This window comes from Lynx rufus, unplaced genomic scaffold, assembly GCF_022079265.1.
Source record: "Lynx rufus isolate CCGP_SWC_20201006 ecotype Redwood Valley unplaced genomic scaffold, mLynRuf1.p SCAF_18, whole genome shotgun sequence".
Classification (NCBI taxonomy): domain Eukaryota; kingdom Metazoa; phylum Chordata; class Mammalia; order Carnivora; family Felidae; genus Lynx; species Lynx rufus.
The window spans coordinates 36,195,129-36,222,576 of NW_025814832.1; the positions used below are offsets into that span (position 1 = coordinate 36,195,129).

The 27,448-nt window shown below is 41.5% G+C and overlaps 1 protein-coding gene across 8 annotated transcripts in view; it reads right to left on the reverse strand.

Annotated features, from left to right (window-relative positions):
- Positions 1-27,448, reverse strand: part of CEP112 (centrosomal protein 112) — a 420,870-nt gene that overhangs the window by 92,782 nt on the left and 300,640 nt on the right. For all 8 annotated transcript variants that reach the window (XM_047081540.1, XM_047081543.1, XM_047081542.1 and 5 more), the window contains one exon: positions 5,045-5,107. In XM_047081540.1, the coding sequence (XP_046937496.1) occupies positions 5,045-5,107 (63 nt within the window). The remainder of the gene's footprint in view (positions 1-5,044; positions 5,108-27,448) is intronic.

Here is a 27,448-nt window from a genome sequence, read left to right on the forward strand (position 1 = left end):
AAAGATGTTTTTCATCTGTTTTCTGAATTTTGATTAAATGTTGTTCCCATTCTGGCATCAATTCAATTAATTCTCCTAGCACTTCCATCAAACAGGGAAGGTTAAATTCTTATAGTGAATGTCAAAAACTGAGGCACAGAATAATCAACTCACTCGCAGTCACAGAGCGAGAGGAGCCAGAGATAAGAAAGAGCCAAATTTCCTTGGCCCAACATGAAACCTAAGATTGATATTTTATACGAGCATGGAGCCAAATAGTAAAAATAACTCACTATTTCAATGACTATTGGAGCGTTTCAAGTTGAGTAAACTACAACTCTGTAGCAGTGGTAAGCCCAACTCTGTCACGTGTTCGCTGTGTGTGTTTGGTGTCTGTGTGCATACGTGTGTGTGTGCGTGCTATGTGCGTGCAAGAGTGTGTGTTTGGTGCTACGCAGTTGTGTCACATGCATAGATTCGTATATCTGCTACCGTGATCATGTAATAATGTTTCTAAAGTGCAAAGTAATTTTTTTTCTTTAAAAAACAGTAAGATTAGATTAGCTTTTAGTTGACCGAGACTAAAGATAAAAAATATTTGAGAATTCTTCAAGTGACCACAAGGGCATGAAACCAGGGTCTCTCGTTTTCAGAAGCTTAATGACAAGAGTACATCAAAAAGAAGTAAGTGCAGGTTTTGGAAGGAACTATCAGCAAAGTCCAGGATGTTCTGAGAAGAGTGTGCTTGCTTTTGTGTGGAAAAGGAAACCCTGCATTCTTTGGGGGAATAATGAGACTCCTTGGGGGAAGTAATGAGATTATCTTGGGAAAGTTATTTTAAAAACTCACGAAGATGATCTAGGGAGAATGTGAAAACACTTCAGGTGAAACACGTTAGGCAGATGAGTAGATAAATCAGTTGACAGACTAATAGATGAGACAGATATGGAGAGGTGGCTAAAATGTGGACATTTTTTAAAACCGGAATGGAGATTTAAGACTGAGAAATAATACTAACTAGATTAATATGCTTTAGGTAAAGAACAAAACTCACTTGGTTGTAGATATACAGTAAAAGACAATAGACTATGTTCACCTTAGCTCAGTGCACATAACCAGCACTTAATATTTAAGGAGTAGAACTATAATCATAGTAAATAAAAAATAATAATTACCTGGTAAATTATATCGAGATAACCTAGCCTTTCATAGGACAAGAACGTAAAAAGTTGCTGAGAAAAATCAGAACTAATCTATGCAATCATAAACCCCACCAGTTTTGACTGAATCATAATTAAACACCATAAAACACAAATGTTGCCCCTCAACTGAATGTTTACCCTGTATTAGCTTCAGAGAAAGATGTGGATTCGAACACTTCCATGCGATATTAAAAATTAATATTTTGGGAAGCAAAATGAGATCTGTTTCAGGCTGAGGCCACAAGCAACCTAACTCATGAAAGCCATAATAGTTAATTATTGCTAAGCAGTTAACACTTGGCAAAAAGGCTAGTGGTCTTAAAAATAGGATTCTGAATAGAGGTTAACATTTCATCTTTAACTCACTCTGATGTTTTTCAGATTGTAGTATACTTTGAGATTTTTACAAAAGTCTTCTTTAAAATACAACAGACGGGGCCTACTTGGGAAGATTTGGTGAACACTGAAGATCCTCATAAAAGAATGGCACCCCGGCACCTTTTGCATTCTGGTTGCTTTTCTGGAGAACCACGTGAAGGCTGGGGGCACGTGGGACCCGTGGACTATGCCGAGGCCTAATCTGCACTGGGTCCGTGCGAGTGAGCGAGGGCCCTGGGGGGAGCCAGGCCCTTGGCAATGGGCAAGTTCCACTGGTATTCCGGCTCTAGACTTGTCCCAAACTACCTCCATTCTTGCAAAATGGCGATCTCTCTCTCTCTCTGAAAAATGGCCACCAGGTGAGTCAGCTGAGTGGGGACAACTGTGCTAACATTGAAAAGGCAAGGTTAATATGTAATAGTAAGACAAAAAGAACAAATATGTGATTCTGATGGAAATCCCATTTGTGAGTGTACCCAGAGATGATGCAAACATTGCCATCGTGGCAAACGCTGAGAATCCCAGAAGGGGCACACTCCTGGGTATGCCAAGGGTTTAAGCGTTCGTGGTCCATTAGATCCTAAAAACTCAATAAAATCTTAAAGATTAAGTAACGTCCTGTACGGGAGGAAAATATTTAAAATACTTTCCAAATGTGACCTGATGGTCTCCTGGGTACCAATGCATTCATTACAAATGCATTCATCATATCACTTAAAAAAAAATTTTTTTTTTCCAGAGATGGAGTTTTTTAAAACCTGATGAACGGTTAAGCAAACTTTGCTTCTGGAATTCTCCTCATCTTAGATATGAGTTAGAGATGCCAGCAAACTCTCACTGGAAAACAGAAAAAGTCAATCTGTGGTTCTGTTTGCAATGTTGATTTTCAAATAATCTGTTTCCTTAAACTGACTGGATTATAGACTGATGTTTCTCAAATGCCAGTACACAGATACAAATATACACATATATTTATAGACATATAAACATTTACGTATATTTAGAGGTGGGCCAACAAAATGTTATCAATGTAAGGTTGTCATCCTACCTTTTTTGAGGAGGATGGGCTGTCTTTTATTATGTTATTACACTCTCACAAAGATTTCTTTTCTTTTTTGGTGTTGCTCTGTTCTCTGATGTATGAAATAATGGCTACAGGACAGGATAGCTTTACTAGTTGGGTTTTTATGCTCCTCCTCCTCCTCCTCCCCCTCCCACTCCCCCTCCTCCTCCTGCTTCTTTATGTCTTTACTTGGGAAAATATTTAGCAACTCGCTCTCTCTCCAAATTTTGCAGGGAGATTTTACCAATTCTTGAACACCGAAAGTAAATTAAAAATAGTGAGTGTCTTGTGCCTTCCCTATCCTTTTTATTCTTTGCTTCCTCCTTTCTTTTCTCTATTCCGACCTTAATACTGCTGCCATACGAGCTAACAGTTATTCAGTGCTTTGCTGTGTACTAAGCACTGTGTACTTGCATTATATTACTTAATACTTAAAACTATCCTATGAGGTAAGTACTACTCCCTCATTTTACAAGTGAGGAAACTGAATTCCAGAGAGTGCAGGTAACTCGCTCAAGGTCCTCTAAGTAGCAGGGCTGGTATTCAAGTTCGGGTCTGACAGACTCCAGAGCTTAGGCTTTCTTCCACGCTAACTTACGTTTAATTTGTTTTAATATGAACTAATCAGGCTTCTTCATACATTCCTTTAGATAAATACTCCTGTTTATACTCCCATTATTTAAGCATTTTTAGGAGCTATCTTACATCTCACTTTCGGTCTGCCTCCCCCATTTGACATAAAGCAACATTAGCAGGACGTGATTAGCAGGATTTTTCATGTCTTAGTCCAAACTTGAACTTTTGCAGTCATAATATTTCTTCTGACTGTACGACTCTCTTTCAGAGGGGTGCCTGGGTGGCTCAGTCGGTTAAGCATCGACATCAGCTCATGTGATGATCTCAGTTTGTGAGTTCAAGCCCCGCGTGGGGTTCTCTGCTGTCAGCACATACCCCACTTCAGATCCTCAGTCTCCCTCTCTCTCTACCCCTCCCCTGCTCCCACACTTTCCCTCTCAAAAATAAACATTGACAGAAAAAAAAGAATCTTTCTCAGTGGTTAAAAAAGGATATTTCCTCAAGTTCCTTCTTCAAGAAAGGGCTGGGATAATGGCAATCAAGACATAATCATCATCTTTTAAATAAACACATATAAATCTTCACTTAGACAAAGACATTCTGCTTTCCGAATGGGATGTATATTATATGACATATGCACCTTTTAGAAATAATTGTATAATCTAAGAAATTTCATGATAGGTATCACCAGAGTTCTGCCATATTTAAAAACGGGAGGGACTGGGCCAGGCTGATGACGTCAGGCTGCGAGCTTCTGTTCCCAAGTCAGATGCAGGCGGGGTCCTGGCTTGGTCACTCGCTAACTCCTGTGACCTCACCTCTCTGGGTCTCAGTCTCCTCAACTTGGAAAATGGAGCCAATCATGGTTCCTAACCCCAGAGTTACAGTGAACGAACACTGAGTCACCGTGAACGAACACTGAGTCAACATGATTAGTGCCCCGTAAAATTCTTGATTTTATTACCGTGTTTTGGTCCTTGTGTTGCTATTACTACCATGGTGTGGTAACTTATAAAATGGTACATAAATTTCAGTTCACGGCCACACATCACTGTGTGGATGCCAAAATGCTATGAAAGTCTGATTTTAAAAATCATTAGATACGATGCCCACAAAAGTGAATGGCTTACCATATCCATCTATGCAGTGAAAATCAGTGTTTTTTATTCTAGGATTACTCATAAAACTAAGGAATGCTTGGGACTCCCTAAATGATACTATAGGATATTATTGTAACAACCGATGCAGAAAAATGATTTTAAGCATCGTAGGTCGAGTTGAGACAAGCATTCAATTACCGGCCTTCTCCTAAAAGTGCAATAGCAACAACATGAAACAAGATAGGAATGTAGGGATTTCTAATTCTTTTCCCCCAAAGGAGTCAGCCATCAGGCAGCTAATTTAACCCAGAGCATTCATCATCTTGAATTTTGTTGGTAAGCAGACTTGAGGTGCAACTAAATGGAATATTGCAAAAAAGGTACAGAGGGTATCAAAGTGCTTACATCACAAATGTAGGTGTGTATTTCCCGCCCTTGTGAAATATGCTGCAGCCTGGGCTTGTTCAAGTGCACAGGCTGGTTTTACAACATCTGACTGCGTGTGTGTGTGTGGATGTGTTAGTTCAAATGGTTTGATACGCCTAACTTCAAGAATCTTTTAATAAGACCCAAATACGAAGGGCATGTGTTATTGATCCATATTCCCATCAACAATAGGATACTAACCCGTAAAAACACTGAAGGGGATGAAGCTTAACTCTAAGGTACAGATGCTTTTATGTGTAGGTTTCTTTTTTGTTTGTTTCAGTTTTGTTTGTTTGTTTGTTTGCTTGCAACGTTCTTACCTGTGAAGATTTGGCGAGCTTCTGGGTGTATTCCTTCTCGATCTGCTTCAGTCTGCTGTTGGCCTGAAAGACACACGTACACGAACACACACACACACACACACACACAGTGACCTGTGAGTTTGGTATCTCTTCCACATGCCTATCACCAGGCAGCTGGGATGGCTGCCAGCTGCACCGCCCTTCTGGGGCAGCCAGAAAACCACAGGGCTTGTCTTTGATCTAACGCCAACTATTCATCACTTAAAAAGCAAAAAGCAAAAGCAAAAAAAAAAAAAAAAAAAAAAAAAGAAAAAAAAATCTCTCCTGCCAATTATTAGACAAACACAGACTTCTGTGGAGAGAAAGAGAAAGGGAGAAGAAGAGACAGAAATAGACCTAGCAAGGGTGTGAAGGCTCAGAGGGTAAAGTATGGAAAGGGGGAAGAATCAAAGGGAGAAGGGAAGGGAAACAAGGGAGGGGAGAGGAGGAGGAGAAACAGGAAGAGGTAAATTTAATCCTCTTTCTCATTGTTGGAAGATGAAAGAACGAGATGCTCCTGGACAGAGGCAGATAGGAGATTCTGAGACTCACCGAGCAAAAGACGGGAGCCCCCACTCTGCCTCACACACCAGAACGACTTTTTCAAAGTGACAAATATATCTAAGTCAAACAATGTCCACGTCCCGGAAGCAGGGTCGCCTTCCCAGAGTAAGTCCCTTTTCCTCAGAACCCAACTATCTCTTTTGCCACCCAGTCCCCATCCTCTGCAGGAGACCCGCTTTCCTGCCCTCCGGAAGCCTCCCTGCATCCTGGGCGCTGGGCAACGGCTCAGCCACACATCTGTGCCAGGCCTGCCTCTCATCGTGCAAGTGCAAAGTAGCTGTGTCCTTTGCTTCTAGAAGAGCTTGGGTCATGGCTCTCAGAATTTCCGCTCTCTGTACCCAGGTCCCCCTCTCTCTCGTCTGTCTCCACAGCTCTGACTGCTCAGGTTTATCGTCTCTTCCTTCTCGTTATTTCTATTTTCCATTTCTTTGTCTTTTTGATCTTTCACGGAGAGCTTTCAACTTTTCGCTTTAAGTTTCTATTGAACTAAAAAAAAAAAATCTGCCATACTACTCACAATTTCCAAGATGATTGTTTTTGTTCTCTGAGTAGCAACGTCAATGCCCTTTTCCAAATGAGGTAATGGAGGTACAGAGAGGTTAAGCAGCTTGCCCAGCATCACACAGCCAGGAAGTGACGGAGCCACTTTAAACCCACACAGTAGAGCACACAGCATACCTCTCTGTGCCTAGGTTAGCAGATTCACATACACGTCATTCATATTTCTATGTCTGTACATACACAACACATTTTTCCGCTCTCTAGAGCATCTGTGTTTTTTTCCGAGTTCCTTTAATTTATTTGCTTTGCCAACCAGTTCTGTCTCTGTTTCTCCCTTTAGAAACTTTCCTCAACAATCAGGTGATCTTTCTTATTTAAAGCGAGGCCTCCAGGGGCGCCTGCGTGACTCAGTCGGTTGAGCGTCTGACTTCGGCTCAGGTCATGATCTAGAGGTTCCTGAGTTCGATCCCCCCAGTTGGGCTCTGTGCTGACGGCTCGGAGCCGGGAGCCTGCTTCGGATTCTGTGTCTCCCTCTCTCTCTCTCTGCCCCTCCCCCACTCATGCTCTTTCTCGCTCTCAAAAATAAACATTAAGAATAAACAGTAATAAAGCAAAGCCTCTAAAACAGGCCAGGGATGCATGGACTCCACGTCAGGGTGTGTCGGGAGGGCCTGGGCTCTCCCATGCCCGTCCCTGACTGGACCTTCGTCTTGAACCATTTTGCCCAGACCTGCATCCTCCAGTGTCCTTCCTGGCGGCAGAGATCTGGCTACTGATGTTTGCAGAGGGCTGCCTACGGGTTCCGGATATGGACTCTTGCACAAACCCAATTTCTCGTTGCCCCCAGCCGCGCCTGTGTCCTCTCGCTCATTCCATCTCCCCAGAGAGCAAACCAGGAGCGGGGGCAGAGGCAGACACGGAATAAACACATATGCTGAAACCCTAATCCCAATGTGATGGTATTTGGAGGTGAGGCCTTTGGTGGAATCCCCTCGTGGATGGGATTAGTGCCCTAATAAGAAGCCAGAGAGCTCGCTTTCTCCTGCCCCGTGAGGACGTAACAAGATGGGGTCTGCGACCCGGAAGGAGGCTCTCTCTCATCAGAACCCGATACGCTGGCAGGCACCCGGGTCGCAGGCTTCCAGCTTCCAGAACTATCAGGGATGAATTTCTGTTCTGGATAAGCCTACCAGCGTATGGCGTTTTGTTACAGAACCCGCGTTAAGACAACAGCCGTGTGTTTTATGGACTTAAGGTCAAAAGCAGTTCTTCAGAGTTTATTCCATAAATCTCTCTGCATCTATAGTCCCACTCAGTACAGTGAGTAGTGGTGGTTTTTTTTTTTTTTCCAGAAGAGAGGGCCTGCGACTATTACTTTTTTTTCTCTTAAAGCCACCAAACTCTATTCTACCTCTGTAATTAATAAATTACACTCTCCATTAGAGAATTAAGGCCACTCTGAACCTCGTGAGGCTTATCTGTCTTGGCTGACATTCCACTGGTGTTGTTGGTTTTAATCACAAAATGCTTGATAAAGTATTTTTTGCTCATTTAACAAAGAGCTCTTCCCACGTGGCAGGCGGCGTGGCAGGCGCCCTACAGATACTTACTCACTAGAAAATATAAAAATCACAGCGTCGTGAAGATTAGGTTATTTTCCCTAAAGAAGCTGGAATCAGAGATGCTGGTGTGTGCAAGACAGCCTGTGTCAGAAGCCCGCAGACTCGTGTCAGTTCCTTTGCCATCGGATGCATTCATCCGTTCCAGGCCACTGGGGCTAGAGCAGTGAAGAAAGCAGACAAACATCCCTCGCGACCTTTACGGAAATGCTATGCTAGCGAGTCAACGCAACAGCTTACGGGGTGACGATATTTTAGGTGGTAAAAGGGCCATGGGGACAATGAAACAGGGAAGAGATGAGAGGTGATGGAAGGTGGGAGTAGTTTACCGTCTAACAGTGTGCGAGGCGGGGGCACCTGGGCGGCTCCACTGGTCGAGCGTCCGACTCTTGGTTTCAGCTCAGGTCATGACCTCACGGTTCATGAGTTCAGTTGAGCCCCGCACTGGGCTCTGTGCTGCAAAGCCTGGAGCCTGCTTCGGATCCTCTAACCCCACCTTGCTCTCTACGCCTCCCCTGCTCATGCGCGCGCTCTCTCTCAAAATAAATGAACATAATGCAAAAAATTTACAAAATGTGGGAGTTAGGGAAAGCCTCACGGGAGGGATACGACGGAGGAGCACAGCCCTGTAGGAGATAAAGGAGCACCAAAAGAGCTCAGGCAGAGGGAGGGCCGGTTACCACGGCCTGGAGGCAGAGGGATGTCTGGCACGTTGCGGTTGTGGGCGTGGTGAGGCGGCCAGCACTGTTGGGTTGGTGAGCCACGTCTCCCTGGGATAAGGTTTGAGAGAGAAGGAGAAGCCAGAACCTTCTTGGTGTTGTAGGCAATGGTATGGAATGTGGCTTTTACTGTGAGTGAAATGGAGAGTCACTGAAGAGGTTTCAGTTCCGGGAGTGACATGACTGAACTCAGCCCGGCTCCTGTTTGGGGCAAGAAGCCAGCAGAGAAGCCAGTTGAGAGGCTGTCGCAAATAATCCGGGCCGGTAACAGAGGATGTGGTGAGAAGTGGTCAGATTCTTTGAAAGAGTTGGAAGTAGAGCCAACTGGATATGCCGTACGATAAAAAGGAGATGAACCAAGAATGGCTTCGAGATTTTTCTCCCAAGCAACTACAAGAGCGGGGCTGTCGTTACCTCACATCAGAAAAATTATGGGTGGAACAGGTTTCGGGGGGGGAAGATGAAGAGATCGGTTTCGGACACATTAAGCTTGGGGATGCTTATCGGCCATCCGGTGTTGAAGTGAATATTTGGATGTTGAAGTCAGGAGTTCAGAGGGAAGGTCTAGGTTAGAAGTATACATCCGCCACCAGTACGGGAGCGGCATACGGAACTATGCTCCTGGATGAGATCTCAAGGCACTGAGTGGATATGAAAAGGAGAAGTCTAGGTATACTGAGCCCGGAGCCTGCCAGTGTCAGGAGGCTGGAGATAAGCAGGAGAGCAAACCGAAGGAATGGCCAGAGAGATACAAAACGAGGATAACAGGGGATCCTGAAGCCAAGTGAGGAAAGTGCTTCAAGGACGTGTCAGGTGCTACAGAGGCATCACGTGAGGGGAGGACTGAAAAATAAGCATGTGGCTGAAGCACGTGGGGGACTGGCGATCTGAACGCAAGCCCGCGCGCTGTGGTGGCGGGGATGAGAGTGCACTCGAGGAAGCTCACGAGAAGGAGAGGAAGTGGAGCAGGGACAGACAATTTTTTCAGACTTCTGTCACCAGGGGAAGAAGAGGAATGGGCTGGAGGCTGCAGGGGAAGTGGGTAAGGAAAGGTCTGCCTTATGCGGTTTGGTTTTTTGCACCAGGAGAGAACTACCAGCACGTGTGGAGGCTGATGGGAAAGATCTGGCAGGAGATAGGGAAAACTAGGTTCTGCCAGAGATTCAGAGGAGACGTGTCCTTGAGAAAGGAGAGGGGATGGGATCGGGAGCACAGGGGACGGGATCGGGGAGAGGAGAGGGCCCTCGCTAGGAGTTACAGGTAAATCACCACCCCCAGCGGCAGTGGGGCAAGTTCCGTTTGCTTCCGCCTCACCCAGGAAGTAGGAAGGAAGACCCACAGCCAAGAATGTGATGGCAGAAAAGACTACTGGGAGATTCAAGGTGTGAGGGAAGGGTATGGACAGTCGTCTAGGAAAGTGGGAAGGGACCGAGGAACGCAGCGTGAGTCTCAGGACTCCAGGAAGCGTCAGGGCCCATTTGAAATCACTGATGCTGAACTTAAAGTGAGGTCAGCTGATAACATAATAACACCTCTAGAGCGTGCCGATAGCTAAATACAACAGAACTGATACTTTGGGGAATGATGAGAGTAATTGAAGAAACACAATTAATCTCTCAACCTTCACGGTTTTGACTATGTATTTGAAACTCAGTCACAACTGCGTGAATTCCTGAGCTCCTCAAAAAAAAAAAAAATCTAAAAAGTTCTGGTTTAGCATGGCTGGAAATACACAGCTAATTTCTCATGCAAGCTGTCCCTAAAACATGTTTTGAATAATTTTATTCTCAGGACGGTAGTGACCGTACATTTCCATACAAAAAAACCGAGTTACAGTTATTTTAATCCAAGTCTTATTTTTATAGCTATCATTACTATATAGAAATACAATTTTCAAACATCTGTGGCATAGCCTGAACAGATGTAGAGTAACAGATGAGAGGAAAATCATAATTCGGAAGTGAGCGAAGTTGTTTTGTTTGGTGGTTGCTGTTGTTTTAATCTCTGGCTCTTTCTAACTGCTCCATTATGGCTGGTCATGCCCTCCACCCTCCACTGAGTACTTGGTTTGTCTCTGCTTTTCGACAGCCTCTCTCTCAGGTCAGTCTTCCTGGGTAAAAAGCCCAGTATGTCGGTCCTCTTTCTCTGTGCAATTCCTATCAAAATCTTGGGCTTGGAACTCTAGTGGGAAGAAACAAACCAATTTTCAGAAAGGTATCAATGGTTGTTAGTCATCTTAATATGGTACTCTTTTCTTGTAGGGTACTTTGCATTATGCCTTCATTCAAAAAGTCCTTCATTAGAAGTCAAACTTTCACTTTTCACAGATGATGTGATACTTTACATGGAAAACCTGAAGGACTCCATCAAAAAACTGCTAGAACAGATACATTCAGTAAATTCAGTAAAGTAGCAGGATATAAAATCAATGTACAGAAATCAGTTGCATTTCTATACACCAATAATGAAGCAACAGAAAGAGAGATCAAGGAGTCGATCCCATTTACAACTGCACCAAGAACCATAAAATACCTAAGAATAAACCTAACCAAAGAGGTAAAAGATCTGTACACTGAAAACCATAGAAAGTCTATGAAAGAAATTGAAGAAGACACAAAGAAATGGAAAAACATTCCACACTCATGGATTGGAAGAAATTGTTAAAATGTTGATACTACCCAAAGCAATCTACACACTCAAGGCAAAACCTATCAAAACAACACCAGCATTCTTCACAGAGCTAGAGCAAACAATCCTAAAATTTGTATGAAACCACAAAGCACCCCGAATAGCCAGAGTAATGTTGAAAAAGAAAACCAAACCTGGAGGCATCACAATCTGGGACTTTAGCAAAGGTGTAATTATTAAGACAATATGATATTGGCACAAAAACAGACACACAGACCAATGGAGTAGAATAGAGAACTCAGAAATGGACCCACAAATATATGGCCAACTAATCTTCAACAAAGCAGGAAAGAGTATCCAACGGAAAAAAAGACAAGTCTCTTTTTTTTTTTTTTTAATTTTTTTTTTCAACGTTTGTTTATTTTTGGGACAGAGAGAGACAGAGCATGAACGGGGGAGGCGCAGAGAGAGAGGGAGACACAGAATCGGAAGCAGGCTCCAGGCTCCGAGCCATCAGCCCAGAGCCCGACGCGGGGCTCGAACTCACGGACCGCGAGATCGTGACCTGGCTGAAGTCGGACGCTTAACCGACTGCGCCACCCAGGCGCCCCAAAAGACAAGTCTCTTTAGCAAATGGTGCTGGGAGAACTGGACAGCAACATGCACAAGAATGAACCTGGACCACTTTCTTACACCATACACAAAAATAAATTCAAAACGGATGAAAGGCCTAAATGTGAGACAGGAAACCATCAAAATGCTACAGGAGAAACCAGGCAGCAACTTCTCTGACCTTGGCCTCAGCAACTTCTGACTTGACATGTCTCCGAAGGCAAGGGAAATACAAGCGAAAATGAACTACTGGGACCTCATCAAGATAAAAAGCTTCTGCACAGCAACGGAAACAATCAACAAAACTAAAAGGCAACCAACGGAATGGGAGAAGATATTTGCAAATGACATATCAGATAAAGGGTTAGTAAGTATCAAAAATCTATAAAGAACTTGCCATAAGTCAGTGAAGAAATGGGCAGCAGACATGAACAGACACTTTTCCAAAGATAAACACCCAGATAGCAAACAGACAAATAAAAAGATGCTCAACATTGCTCATCATCAGGGAAATACAAATCAAAACCACACTGAGATACCACCTCACACCAGTCAGGCAACATCTCAGGCAACAACAAATGTTGGCAAGGATGTGGAGAAAGGGTAACCTTCTTGCACTGTCGGTGGGAATGCAAACTGATGCAGCCACTCTAAAAAACAGTGTGGGGTTTCTCAAAAAATTAAAAAGAATTACCCTATGACCCAGCAATAGCAGTGCTAGGAATTTATCCAGAGGATAGAGGAGTGCTGATCCATAGAGGCACATGTACCCCAATGTTTATAGCAGCGCTCTCAACAATAGCCAAAGTATGGAAAGAATCCAAATGTCCTTCAACTGATGAGTGGATAAAGAAGATGTGGTATATACAATGGAATACTACTCAGTGATTAAAAAAAGGATGAAATCTTGCCATTTGCAACAATATGGATGAACTGGAGGGTATTATGCTAAGTGAGATAAGTCAGTCAGAGAAAGACAGATATCAGGTGTTTTCACTTATATGTGGAATTTGAGAAACTTAACAGAAGACCATAGGGGAAAGGAAGGAAAAGTAAGTTACAAACAGAGAGGAAGGCAAACCATAGAGACTCTTAAATGCAGAGAACTGAGGACTGATGGAGGTGGGGTGTTGAAGGGATGGGGAAAACGAGTGATGGGCATTGAGGAGGACACTCGTTGGGATGAGCCCTGGGTGTTGTACGTAAGCGATGAATCACGAGAATCTACTCCTGAAGCCAAGACTACACTGTATGTTAGCTAACTTGACAATAAATTAAAAAAAAAGTCCCTCAAAAAACAAAACAAAACAAAACACAAAAGTCCTTCATTCCTTTATTTTCCATTTCTTATTATTAGTGAAAGTTCAGGCATTCATTTTTCCAGGAAGGTAATTTAGAGGAAAATTAGGGAATTTCTCCAGAATACTTATACTTAAGGCAAACACAGATGTTATAAAGATAAATTTCCTTAAAACATACCAGCAATAGTTTCTGAATTAAATACTTGTTTTTATGATTAAAAAAAAAGGATGCTTCCCAAATTCTTGAAACACAGCATAAAGCTCAGATTATTATGCAGTATTTTCTACTCAGAAGCTTTGAAGATATCTATTTGAAGCTTCTTCAAACACTGTGAATAAATGCAGTTTTGGCCATTTGGTGCCAGATGTTAATATATAACTATGCATTTCCCTAAAAATGAAAATATTTAGAGAATTCATAGAACACATTTATATATTTAATTTAAAATATTTGCAGAACTGGGGTGCCTGGGTGGCTCAGTTGGTTGAGCGTCCGACTTCGGCTCAGGTCATGATCTCACAGCTCATGAGTTCGAGCCCCGCGTCAGGCTCTGCGCTGACAGCTCGGAGCCTGGAGCCTGCTTCGGATTCTGTGTCTCCCTCTCTCTCTGCCCCTCCCTGCTCATGCTCTGTCTCTCTCCCCCCCGTCAAAAATAAATAAACATTAAAACAAATTGACAAATTTGTGAAGCATAAATAAAATTCATCATTTCTGCCTGGGCCATGATAGAGTAAGTAGGACCATACCTAATCTGCCATAGTAAACAGCTAGAGAGCTGGACAAAATATAGGAAACACTGTTTTAGGATGCTGAGAAACAGGAAGCAGAGGGTTGTGACCCTGTGAAGAAAAGGGAAACAGGGGAGGTGCACCCTACAATCACCCCTGCTTTCTTCCTGGAGGCACATCTGGGCCTGAACATAGGGAAGGGAAGCAAAGTACAGCATAGCAGGATTGTGCATTGAGGAGACAAGGACTAGAGTTCGGGAAAGCTGAGGCAGTTGGAATTTGGGGGGAACAGCGCTAAACAGAAGGGAGGGATGCACAGAAAGAGCTCCATATACTGGCATGGGCTCCCTCTGCGTCTGTTGCTGATACGTGGCCATGCATGTGTAGGGTTAGGATCTATAAGGCCAAGTAAAAACTGACTGGTGGGATTTAAGATCAACAATTTGCACACAAAGCTGAGAGATATTTGAGTTCTGACAAGCCAGAATGAATGGTTCTCACAGAACACCCAGGAAGGTCACACCTAAGTCATGGGATCAAATTAGCCTTGGAGTAAAGTCAACTTTACGTCTGTTCTAACAAAACTTAAAAATATGCCTCAGATGGATCAAACTGGTCATTGACAAGTAACTGCTTCCCTAAATAAAGTCCAATGTTTTTTAAAAGAAGTCAAGAAAATCTAGCATTCAACAACATAAATTTTATAATGTCCACCATCCAATGAAAGATGGCATGAGAAGAAGCAGGAGAAAAATTAGTCAATAGAGTGAGACTCAAAAATGACAGATATGGTGGAATCAGTAGACAAAGACTTTAAAATAGCTATTAAAACATACCTAAATATTTAAACAAAAACATGAACGCAATAAGGAGAGAAATAGAAGATATGCAAAAAGAACTATACAGACTAGGGCAAAGAAATACATTATCTGAAAGGAAAATTTCACTGGATGGCACAATAGAAGAAAAAAATCAGTGATGTTGAAGAAAAAGCATTTTAAGTATCCAAATGACTGCCACAAAGACAAAAGACAGAATTTAACGAATAATCACAGTAATGGATGAGATTATATCACATCATCTAACGTATGTGTAATTGCAGATTAGAAGGAGAAAGGTTTGGGAAAATATTTGCCGACCCAATAGCTACAAATTTTGCAATACAAAGAAAACTGTAAACCCACCAGTGGAAGAAGACCAATGAACCAAAGAGATAAACAAAGAAGACCACAATCTGATACATCATAATCAAATTGCAAGAACATAACTAAAGATAACATCTTAGAAGCAGCCAGAGAAAGCACATGCATTAAAAAGATAAGAATGACTGAGGATGAGGATTTCTCATCTGAATGATGTCAGAAGATAACATAGTGAGTCTTTAAAGCACTGAAAGAAAAAAAAAAAACCTGTCAATCTAGAATTGCATATTTAGGGGCGCCTGCCTGGGTGGCTCTGTCGGTTAAGCGGCCGACTTCGGCTCAGGTCACGATCTCGCGGTCCGTGAGTTCGAGCCCCACGTCGGGCTCTGTGCTGACAGCTCGGAGCCTGGAGCCTGCTTCCGATTCTGCGTCTCCCTCTCTCTCTGCCCCTCCCCTGCTTGTGCTGTCTCTCTCTCTCAAAAATAAACATTAAAAAAAGAACTAGAATTGTATATTTAATAGAAATATCCTTTAAAACTGAGGTGAACTACAGACATCTTCAAACAAAAATCTGTCACCAGCAGACATGAGCTACGGGAAAGGTTAAAGGAAGTCATTCAGGTAGATGGAAAACGATACCAAATGCAAATGTGGAAACCTGGATCAACTCAAGGAATAAAGAGCACTGGACACAGAGGATAAGTGTGTAAATGTAAATTATCTTTTTTCTCCTTTTGAAAATTTCTTTGAAAGAAAATGTACTTTTAAAAGAAGAGATAATACAACTCTATTGGGGTTCATAATGTATGTAGAAACAGGTTTGGAATAGGGAAATAGAGCTACAGTGTTATTAAGGCCCTTACATTTTATGGTACACTGGTATAAGAGTACTCGAAGGCAGAGCATAGGAAAGAGCCGTGTTGCAAAAAAGAAAAATAAAGAAAAAGGTGTATCTACTAAGCCAATAGTAGAAATAAAATGGAGTATTAGTTAAGTACTCAGTGAATCAATAAAAGGTACGATAAGAGGAAAAGGGAAAAAGAGATGGGACAAATTGAAATCAAGCAGCAAAATGGTAAAATGAAACCCAACAATACCCATAATTACATTAAACACAAATAGTTAAAAATTTCATCTAAATGACACAGCCTGTCGTACTGGATCTGGAAGGAGGTGTAACTATGTAGTATTTTCAAAATAAACTTTGTATATTTAAACACACTGAAAGTAAAAGGATGAAGAAAGATGTACCATGCAAACAGTAATCAGAAGAAAAGTGGGGTGGCTATGCTAATATCCAAGTAGATTTGAGAACAAAGAAATTTAGCAGAAACAAAAGAATATTTCATAGTGATAAAAATTTAATTCATAAAAATGATAGAGCAATCTTAATGTTATGTACCTAATTTCAAGAGCTTTGAAATACATGAGGCAAAGATTGACAGCACTGAAAGGAGAAATAGGCAAATCAAAAAATTATAAATGAGGAGATTTCAACCCTCTTCTCTCAGGAATTGATAAAAAAAAAAGTAGATAGAAAATTAGTGAGGATATAGATGATCTGAAAAACGTTGTCAACCAACTTGACCATTAATCAGACACCACATTCTGGGCCATACAACAACTTTCAATAAATTTTAAAAGGATTAAAATCAGGGGTGCCTGGGTGATTCAGTGTCCGACTCTTGATTTCAGCTCAGGTCACGATCCTGGGGCATGGAATTAAGCCCCATGTCTGGCTCTAGGCTGACTGTGGAGCCTGCTTAAGACCCTCTCTCTCTCCCTCTGCCCCTCTGCACACATATGCTCTCTCTGTCTCTAAATTAAAAAAAAAGAAAAAAAATATATGTATGTATATATATATATATATATATATATACACACACACACACACACACACACACACACATATATATAAAAGGATTAAAATCACACACAGTATATTCTCTGACCACAATGAAATTAAATTAGAAATCCATATATAACTGATATTCCCAAAATATTCAGAAAATTAGAAATACACCTAATTTCAAAAAAATACACCTAATTTCTATGGGTCAAACAAGAATTTACAAGGTGAATTAGAAAATATTTAAAAATTAATAAAAAATGGAAGCATAGTGTTTGTGGAATGCAGCTAAATCAGTGCTTTGGGGAAATTTTTATCCTTGAATTATTTTATTAGCAAAGAAGGAAAATCTAAAATAAACGATAGAAGCTTCCCCTGAAGAAACTTATACAAGAATAGCAAATTAAAGGCAAAATAAGCAAAAGAAAGAAAATAATAAATGTAAGAGTAGAAATAATGAAATAGAAAACAAAAACAATAGAGAAAATCAGTGAAACCAAAATCTGGTTCTTTGAGATCAATAAAATGGATAGATCTCTAGGTAGACTGATCAGAAACAATGGAGAGAAAATATAAATTAACTAATGTCGGGAATGAGAGAAAGCAGACATCGCTATCTGATCCTACAGACATTAAGAGGGCAATAAGGAAGTTTTATGAATAACATATTGCCAAAAGTTTTGATAATTTAGGTAAAATACAGAAGTCTCTTAAATAATACAAATTAACAAAAGTAAGGCAAGAGTAGAAAACTCAACGAGTTGTATATCCCTCTAAGTATTAAACACACACACACACACACACACACACACACACACACACACTCACAGCCCTCTGAAATCCTGATAGATCCCTGTGATGCTTTTCTAAACATTTACTTTGAGTACCTCCCCTGTGTCGGGCTCTCTATGTTTACAGAGGTAAATGATTTAATGCAGCCAGGGAGGAGACAAATAAGTGAATAAATAAAATATGGCATAAATGTCATGGGAGAGCTATGCACAGAGTGCTATTAGGGAAAAACTATGAGATACCTACACTGGAGAAGCCTTTTGTAAGGACATGAATATTAAAGGATAATGATGTTGATGGTGTTGCTGATGCTGAGGGCGATGACTGATGGGGATGAATGAGATGATGACGATGACGATGACAGCAACAACCAAACAACTAATATTTACTTTGCTCTTACTCTACTGACATGTATTGCTTCGGTGCTTTACATATATTAACAGATCTAACACTCCCAAAGCTCTGTGAGGTAGACACGATTATTATCCTCATTTACAGACAGTGAAACTGAGAGACAGGTGACGAAACTTGCTCGAGGTTATCAGCTTGGAATGAACAGGAATCAACGAATTGGAAAAGAAAGAGAAGAGAATCCCAAATGGAAGGAGTAACAGGTACAAAATCCTGCAGGACTGTGGGATATTGGAGGCGTCAGCCTTGCTTTTCTTCCGTCACAGGCACATTTGCAGGAAAGGCGATCTCTACCCTCTGTCCCCACTTTCACTCTCTCGTTACTTCGAGAAATATTTACTGAGCAGCTCGGTGACTGTCCATTCTTTACCTGAGTTTGACCCCACCCCCTCCATTCAGCTCAGCGATGACCTTCTCGTGGCTGGTAAAAGAGGCCATTTTAATAAACATTTCTTTTTATTATAAAAGTAAATACAGAGTGTGGTGGTGGTTATACAGTTCCATAAATTTATTTTAAAAATCATTCTACAGCACTCTAAGCAGAAGAATTCTATGGTATGAAAATTATACCTCAATAAAGCTGTTTTTAAAAAGTAAATATACGGGCGCCTGGGTGGCTCAGTCAGTTAAGTGTCTGACTTTGGCTCAGGTCACGATCTCACGGTTCGTGGGTTCAAGCCCCGCGTTGGGCTCTGTGCTGACAGCTTACAGCCTGGGGCCTGCTTCGGATTCTGTGTCTCCCTCTCTCTCCGCCCCTCCCCTGCTCACACTCTGTCTCTCTCTCTCTCAAAAATAAATAAACATAAGAAAAAAATTTTTTTAAATAAATAAAAAGTAAATGTATACTCAGTATAGAATATGTAAATTCTATGTAATTATATAAAAATTACATAGAATATATGTATTCTATATATAAATATATAAAAACTACATAGAATTTATGTAAATGCAGGGCGCCTGGGTGGCTCGGTCATTAAGCATACGACTTCGGCTCAGGTCATGACCTCATGGTTCACGATTTTGACTCCCACATTGGGTGAGCACGAGCCCCAAGCCCCACTTCAGGTAAAAAACCCCCACTTTGGGTGAGTACTGCTTCTCTCTCTCTTTCCCTCTTTGTCTCTCTCTCTCTGCCCTCACTCACTTGTACCCTCTCTCTCTCTCTCTCAAAAAATATATGTAAATGTACAAAAATTATATATAGAAAATATAAATATATTTTAAATAATATATTTTAATATATTAGTATATTTTAAAAATATATTTATATGTAATAACACATGATATACTTTAATATATTAACATTTAGCAATATATTTTAAATAAGTTATAACAGATAAAAAATATATTTATACGGCATACATATGAAATTGCCTACCATCTATCATCCAGAGTAACAATGTTGACATCTTAGTGATTTTTTTTTCAACGTTTATTTATTTTTGGGACAGAGAGAGAGACAGAGCATGAACGGGGGAGGGGCAGAGAGAGAGGGAGACACAGAGTCGGAAACAGGCTCCAGGCTCCGAGCCATCAGCCCAGAGCCCGGCGCGGGGCTCGAACTCCCGGACCGCGAGATCGTGACCTGGCTGAAGTCGGACGCTTAACCGACTGCGCCACCCAGGCGCCCCGACATCTTAGTGATTTTTATGTAGAACATACTTGCAGGTACCAGGATATTTCTGAAGTCCTAAACCTGGTGTTTTCTTCCATTTCTCAACCTTTCCCAGCTTGGCCTGCTGCCCTTACTACCTCACAGAAAGGATGACACAACAGAAGTATAGAGAAACCAAACGAGGCAGTTTTTGGCTTTTGACTCTCTAACCTGGGCCAGTGGGGCTCGGGCATAGAAGTGTATCAGTCACAGTGGGTCTTACCCTGCCTGCTTCCCGACTCTAGACTAGAAATGATTCTCCAACCTGGAGTAATGAGGCATAATCTGAAGTGAAGGGGAAAACGATTATCTGTGAGTCTGTTTCTGAGCAAAGGCCTTGTTTCTTGCCCCATTCTCTGGGCCAAGCCTGACGGACGGGGAAGGCGCAGAAACCCCACAGAGATGGGGCCGCTCTCATTGCAGGGGGGCCTGTGCTCACAGGCCAGATGGATGGAGGCAAGGGGCTGTATGACCTTGAGTTCTTAGCCACACCGGCAGGTATATTTGGAGCCAGAAGCAGAAATGGGCTGTGTGGTGTGTGCGTGTGTAAGCAGGCCAGCGACTGCTACACCCAGTTTCCTGTGTGTTCACGCCTCTCCCTGACAAAAGGCAGGAAGAATATAAAACCTCCGAGGTGTCGGAGAGAAGTATGGATGCAGCAAAGAGAATGGAGGGCTTGAAGGGGCTTTCAAAGAGGAAGGAGGGGTTACAGAGAAGTAACCGGTATCAACCGGCCACCAAAGGTCCGTGGGGGCAACAGATGTCTCGGTGGATGCCTCTGTGGATGGGTGATATGCACGATCAGAGGGCTCCATGCCTCATCCACCACACCATGGCATGAGAGAGCCCTTGGTTCTCACATGGTATCCTGGGGAAGCGACTGACGTCCGGGGTGACCGAGGACTAGTATCAAGTTTTGGCCGTGCAGCCAAATGGTGACTCAAAACAGAAACTGAGAGTATAGTACAATAAGCTCATTTGAGTTTACGGCCTGAGATTCGTGCCATTTCTTAACTCGCCAGTAAGAGTTGGGGTGAGACTTTGGTGGTATTTGGTTCAGATCCCATCTGCCATCATGCCTCCTCCTCTCCATGAAGGAGATGTCCATGAGAGGAATGGTAGCAATCGAGAGGCAGACGACAGGCTGATTCTGTGCCCCATACTTGATGCGGTGAGTGTACTGAAGGCCTAGACTCCCTCCTTCTAGGCTTGAGTTAACATTTGACCTGCAGATGTCAGTCCATATTTAGCGACTCTTCAGCTTTAGTTAATTTCTAAAGAATTGATTAAGTCATTTTATATAGTTGCTTTACCCAGAACCAGAATCGAGGAATTAGAAACCCAAGTGTTTTGTTTTTGTCACTGCCTAATTATTTTGTAAGAATTCCAGGGAGAAGCCACATCCCCTACAAGGGAAGAGAGAAGCCGGACAGTCTTGGAAAAGGGCCGTGGTATCATTATCGATATCACTGTTTCTTGAGTACCCAGTAAATATTGGTGGATCCATTCTTAGAAAAAGTGCCCATATTCCCGAATTTGGCCCTACTTCTGAATATGTCCAACTAGTAGTGAATAGAGTCTCTTGTCTCCATTAAATAATGTGCATTTAATGACAGTTAACCTATAGAAGAAGCTGGGACAGTTGATTTTCTGCCCTCACTGTAATTCAGAAGGACTAATTTTCTTGCCATTGCAACATAGGTATTTATGCGGCTAACACCCATAAATGATCACATAAGATTTACATGAATTTCCACCCCACTCGCTGAATAAGAAAGCAAACTGTGAAACAAGCTTATGGAAATAGTTAAAGAATTAAGATCTAATCATATTTCAAAAGCTCACCCTCAGAGGAACGCTCTGAAGCAGAGGCCACAGAAACTGAAACTCATTTATTACTTGGGCAGAAACACAAACTTTAAGAGAATGAGGGAGGAAAAAAAAAACTTTACTTTGCTCTAGGGAAGAAGCAACTATTCTCTGATGTGCAAAAAAGAATTTATCATCAAAGACCAAATGTAAATGGGGCCAATTAATTTTTTTAAGAATCTCTACCTTCTCTAATATTTTTATGTCTTTGTTACTGTTAGGCACGACACCAAAATCTAATGTTGCATGATTTGACAAATGTTAAAGAAAAAGAAGAAATTTAAAAATATATAATATACACTTTAAATATACTTAATATATTTACATATGAGTGTCATCAACCGTTGGTGTAGTACTTTTAGGAAGCCGATGGAAGATCTATCTCAAATATCTGACTTTAGACATTGAAGAATGGTGACAATTGTCCAATGACCAAATGATGTTAATTGAATTGTTGGTCCGGCAACAAATTATTTCAAATAAGCTTTGAATTTGGGAGTTAGACGTTCTGATCTGTCATACTCATAAATCTCATTAATATTCTACTTATTGTTTTGGAAATTTTTCTACTTTTTGGCTCATTTGTATAAGAAAAAAGAATGTAATGAATATTAATTGGAAAGTTTATGAAACAATGTATTTACAGGAAGTTGCCCTGTTAGATTTGCAGGCAGTTCAATATAAATCTCGATACTTAACAAAATCTCTATTGTCTCTGTTGGATAATTTGGAAGTTTGGAATAGGTGCTGGGAAGACATTCTTGAAATGTAGTCATCAGATCTTCCTAATTAAAAACAGCTTTGAGCTTATCCAGCTTTCCAGGGTCATCTACACTGAGACAGAATTACCATACCAATTTATTTAAAAGTAATATTCACAGTGTTTGGCAAGAGTATGATGCTCTATCCCATACTCCATCCGCACACAGAAGGTCTTGTTAGTTTTGTGGCTGTGTAGGTGAATTTCCCATCACCCAGACCCTCAAAGCTGCTTCAGCCATCTTTTTTCATCAACTCAAGTTACTTTGATTGACGATTCCAACAACTGTTGCCAAAGGGTAAGCAGTAGAGCATGGTGGGAAAGAGCACAAGCTTTGAAGTTAAACCAACTCGGGTGGTGTGACCACGGGCAACTTCTTGAACTTTCCCGCTCACTATTTTATAATGTGCAGATAAAGTGGACAATAAAGATTAAATAGGACTGAGGTTTAGCAACATAGGCATCGTGGCAGTTCTAGATGGCAAGGGATCAGAGAGTGGTGAGTAAGCACTGGAATGAGGATAAAGACCAGGTTCTTCACGCGTGAGGGAAGGGGAAAAATAAAAGGTAAGGCAACAGTGATCAAAAGGCGGACCTGATGGACTGGGATCGTGGAGGCGAACTAGCTGAGTAATGTTGAGGTCTAAGGCATGTCTGCATTTTTTGATGGGTAAAGTGGAAACAAGAGAGAGGTTACTTTAGTGGAGATGAGCTTACAAAACTGTAGGATCGGGCTATTAGAAAAGTCTGCTGTCAAAATCAATCTTTTGTTACTCTTTCTTGTTCATTCTTTCTCTTTGGGTCCTTTGGGTTCACTTCGGGACTTTGGGTCCTTCACTGCTTGTCTTAGATTCTTTTTTTTCAAAGTTTATTTAATTATTTTGAGAGAGAGAGAGAGAGAGAGAGAGAGAGAGAGAGAGAGAGAACATGCACAAGTCAGGGAAAGGCAGAGAGAGAGGAGGAGACAGAATTCCAAGCAGGTTCCACCCTGTCAGCACAGAGCCCCACGAGGGGCTTGAACTCACGAACTGTGAGATCATGACCTAGGCCGAAACCAAGAGCCAGACGCTTAACCAACTGAGCCACCCAGGCGCCCCTGCTGGTTTCAGATTCTTTCATGGGGGAGGAATTTTTTTTCCTGACATGCATCCAGAAACGGGGGTGCTCTGCTGCTTTTGATATTGCTAATGGTTTTTAGTTGTAATTGTTTACATTATATAATGGATAGATACAAAAGAACATTCTACACGATTATGAGAAACGATAAAGAACCCTCCTAAAACAACCACACCACTTAACATCTAGCATCACAAATGCTGAGCCGAAATCAAGAGTCGGATGCGTTACCGACTGAGCCACCGAGGCGCCCCTCTCACACATTTTTAGAAGAATTCGTTCATGATGCTTCATTTGAAACTGTATTTCCTTCATAGCCACTGCTTTAGAATATTCAATGGTGTGAACAGATCAAAATCATCCCTGAATTGATGGTTCAGAAATCAAATGTTCAACTTCAAAGGATAATGCCACCAACATTTTATAGTCTCACTACAACATAGAAGAGTTCTTTCTGTTCCACTTTCTTTCTTTTTTTTGTTAAGTTTATTTCTTTTGAGAGAGAGCGAGTGCAAGCAGGGGAAGGGCAGAGAGATAGGGAGAGAGAGAATCCCAGGCAGGGGGAACTCTCGAACCGTGAGATCATGACCTGAGCCAAAATCAAGAGTCAGATGCTTAACCGACTGAGCCCCCCAGGTGCCCCTGTTCCACACTTTCAACCCTCCTCAGCATCGTCAGACTTCCTATGTTTAACAGCAGATTTAGAAAGATATAATTCACATATCATAAAGTTCACACTTCTAACCTGTACGATTCTGTGGTTTTTAGCGTATTCATAGAGCTGTATGTCTATCACCACTATCAACTTCCAGAACATTTTCATCACCTCAAAAAGAAACCCCACACCCATTAGCAATCACTTCCCTTTTTCCCTCCCCCCAGCCACTGACCACCAGTAATCTCTTTTCTGCCTCTACAGATGTTCCTATTCTGGACATGTCATATAAATGGAGTCATACACATGCGGCCTTTTGTGACTGGTTTCTTTCACTTAGTGCATCTTTAGGGTTCATCTGTGTTGCAGCACGTGTCAGGATGCCATTACTTTTCATTGTCAAATAATATTCCATTGTATAGAAAAATATATTTTATTTATCCATTCATCAGCTGATCGACATTTGAGATGCTTCCATTTCTTGGCTATTGTAAATAATGTTGCTGTAAACATTCTTATACAAGCATTTCGGAGGGGAAATGTATTTTCCATTTTCACCCTTCAACAGAAGATCATGGAGATTTTATTTGCAGGCCTCAGGCTCCTAGGTAGCAGCAGAAATGCGAGGTCATGTGGTAACTCTATGTTAAACTTTCTAGGAACTGCCAAACTATTTTCCAAAATGGCTGCACCATGTTTCATTTCCACCAGCAAAGAATTAGGGTTCTAATTTTTCCACATCCTGGCTAAAATGTGTCATTTTCTCTTTTTGACTGTGGCCATCCCCGTGGATATGAAGTGGTGTCTTTGGCTCCTTTGATCCCTTGCCCAGAAGTAGCAGCAAACGTATGGGCTCAGGTCATTCTCTGAAAGCTCTACTTGGTTTGTTTTTTTTCATGGAGATGCTCTAAAATAGTGGCTCCAATCTGGGAGCAGTGGAGTTAGGAGGCATCCATCACAGCATTATCAGAAGGCGTGAGAAAAAGCACATTAGAAGAGCTTGAGGCCTGGAAATAAAGTCTCCATGATCTACTGTTGAAGAGTATGCCTTACCCTCTTACAGATGCTGAATTCTTCAAACTGTTCAGTGTCTTCCAACTAGTCCTTTGCAGCATCACTGTTAAACTTTCCATCTTGGTTGAACACTCTCTTGGGGCTATAACTGACATGCGCACTCACCAACTTGCCTTTTATTTCCTTTTGGACCAAAATCAGTACCACAAGCCACCCTATCTATATCCCAATTACACTTTATCCTGATGCCATTTGGACCGGACGGGTCTTAATCCTCATATGACCTTTTGGGGATGATTTGTTTGTGTCAGACGCCAGACGGATTTATTACAGCATAAATCTTGAGAAACAATTTCGCATAGCTTCAGTATCTGTGAATAGGCTACAGCAATGAACAATATTTCCCCCAAACAGGACTACAATGAAGGAGGGAGTAGAGATGACATCAGAGTGAGAGGTAAAAAATGTTATTTGAGATTCTAAAGCTACTGAATCAGAATCTCCAGGATCTTGTGGCCCAGGAATCTGTATTAAAAAACTTTCTCATTGCTTCCGATAATCAGTCAAGTTTGGGAGCCACTGCTCCAGCTAACTGAGGATATCACTGGGAGCACTCTCCTAAATAAAAGACAGTCATTTATAAAGCACATAATTTCTGCTTCTGCTATATTATCTCATTTCTCCTGTGACTTTCCTGGGCAGAGAACCCAACGAGTTGAGGCTGGTTGTTTTCAATAAATGAATATCATCAACTTTGATAACCCCCAAAGGGTTGCTATGGTAACATAGAACAAAGATAATACCCATCAAGATCTAAATAATCAAGGCTGCTCCGTGATCTTAAGCTGGCTTACTTTTAATGGTTTTAAGTGCAGAGAAAAGCAAATAGCTCCAAGGAGTCAGGCTCTATTAGTACCAGAGTATTTAACTAATTGCGTGCTCCCCCAACACCGCAAATAACAGCAGAGGGGAATAGGCTGTTTGGTCACGAAGGCAGTTAAAATACAGAAATGCAGTTTTCACGGAGCCCTCCACCCTCCACTGGTCTTTATCTAATTCGAGTCAGGCAGCTAGGTGTTGGAATTAACTTCTCTGAACTAAATACAAAAATTCAAAGTCATTTTGGGATTTGATGCTCATTCATTTTCAACCAAATATTCACATTCATTTCAAATTCACACAAGGACTGCAACAGCTTCACCTAAATCAGTTTTCTACAAGTTAAACATCCCTCCTACACTCAGATGTGATGGTGGGACCACTTTGATCTTTATTCCCAAATTTATTGCTCTGTGTAATCCATGACAAAATGTAATGTGATTTACTATATCTCTATATGACAGCCCAGCAGCTGACAGAACTTAATAATTCAGCATAAGAAAAAACCCTTCTGGCACCAAAATAGACAGATCATAATGGGGGCTCTTTAGTATCAGTTTACAATGAAGCCGATACAAGCTGATCCTAAGAACTTCAAAACAATTCCTTTTTTTTTCTCACGTATTTAATGAAGGAAATTTTCATTCCCTAAACGTGTTTTGTAGCTGCAAGCAAGTAATTTTGGACCATTCTGCTTTTGTTCTCATTAAAACAATGTAGGACTAGTCATAGCTGATGTTCCTTTCACAAAGAAAAGGACTAAATGTTTCCATTTAATTGGAAATAAGAGAAGAAACACAATTGTGGGAATGTGGGAGATTCTAAAAGAAGTAGATTTATATTTGGTTATGGTATAGAAAAAGCATAGATGAGCTAATTAAGCACTGTATATATAATTATTGGAATTAAGACCTGCCTTTGAAATTGCTAGGGCTGAAGTTTCTCTGAAATTCCTTCTCCCTGAACACAAGTCGGAATCCGGAGATGGAAATGTCCGACCAGACAGCCCTTAGGTCTCTTTCAACTAAAATTTCCAAGATTTTTGACACTGCTTTTTAGAGGGTCATGGTGGTTCTTGTTGGGAGTGGTGGTGATGGGTGTGAGAATCTCTTATGCTCCTGGCCAAAATGGGAGAAGTGGAAGATGCTTATAGCTCACTCGTCTAGCTCCCATAGAGGTGACTGGATGGTGTGTGAATATGGGGCCTCAGCAATGGGGTCTAGCTGGGTTGGGAGAGCTCCAAGTTCCTTCTGGACTCTCACTGGGTTTCCAGCACTGTGGTTCTCAACAAAATGCCCCCAGATGCCCATCTCTTGGATCTTTAGATATCTGTCAACCTATGACCCAATCAATGGGGAGTCACCTTCCTATCACCTCTCCAGGATATCTGATTATAAAAGGTAGATTATATATTCATGACTTCAATTAAAAAATTTGAAAGTTAATGTCTTCTTATAGACACTTGGATGAAACATTCTTCCTTAGGTTCGTGTATTGTTTGGAAAGGCTGGCGGGTTGGCTAACTTTCAAGAGTACTCCAGCGGTCCTTGTAAAACCATCCAGGAGGTG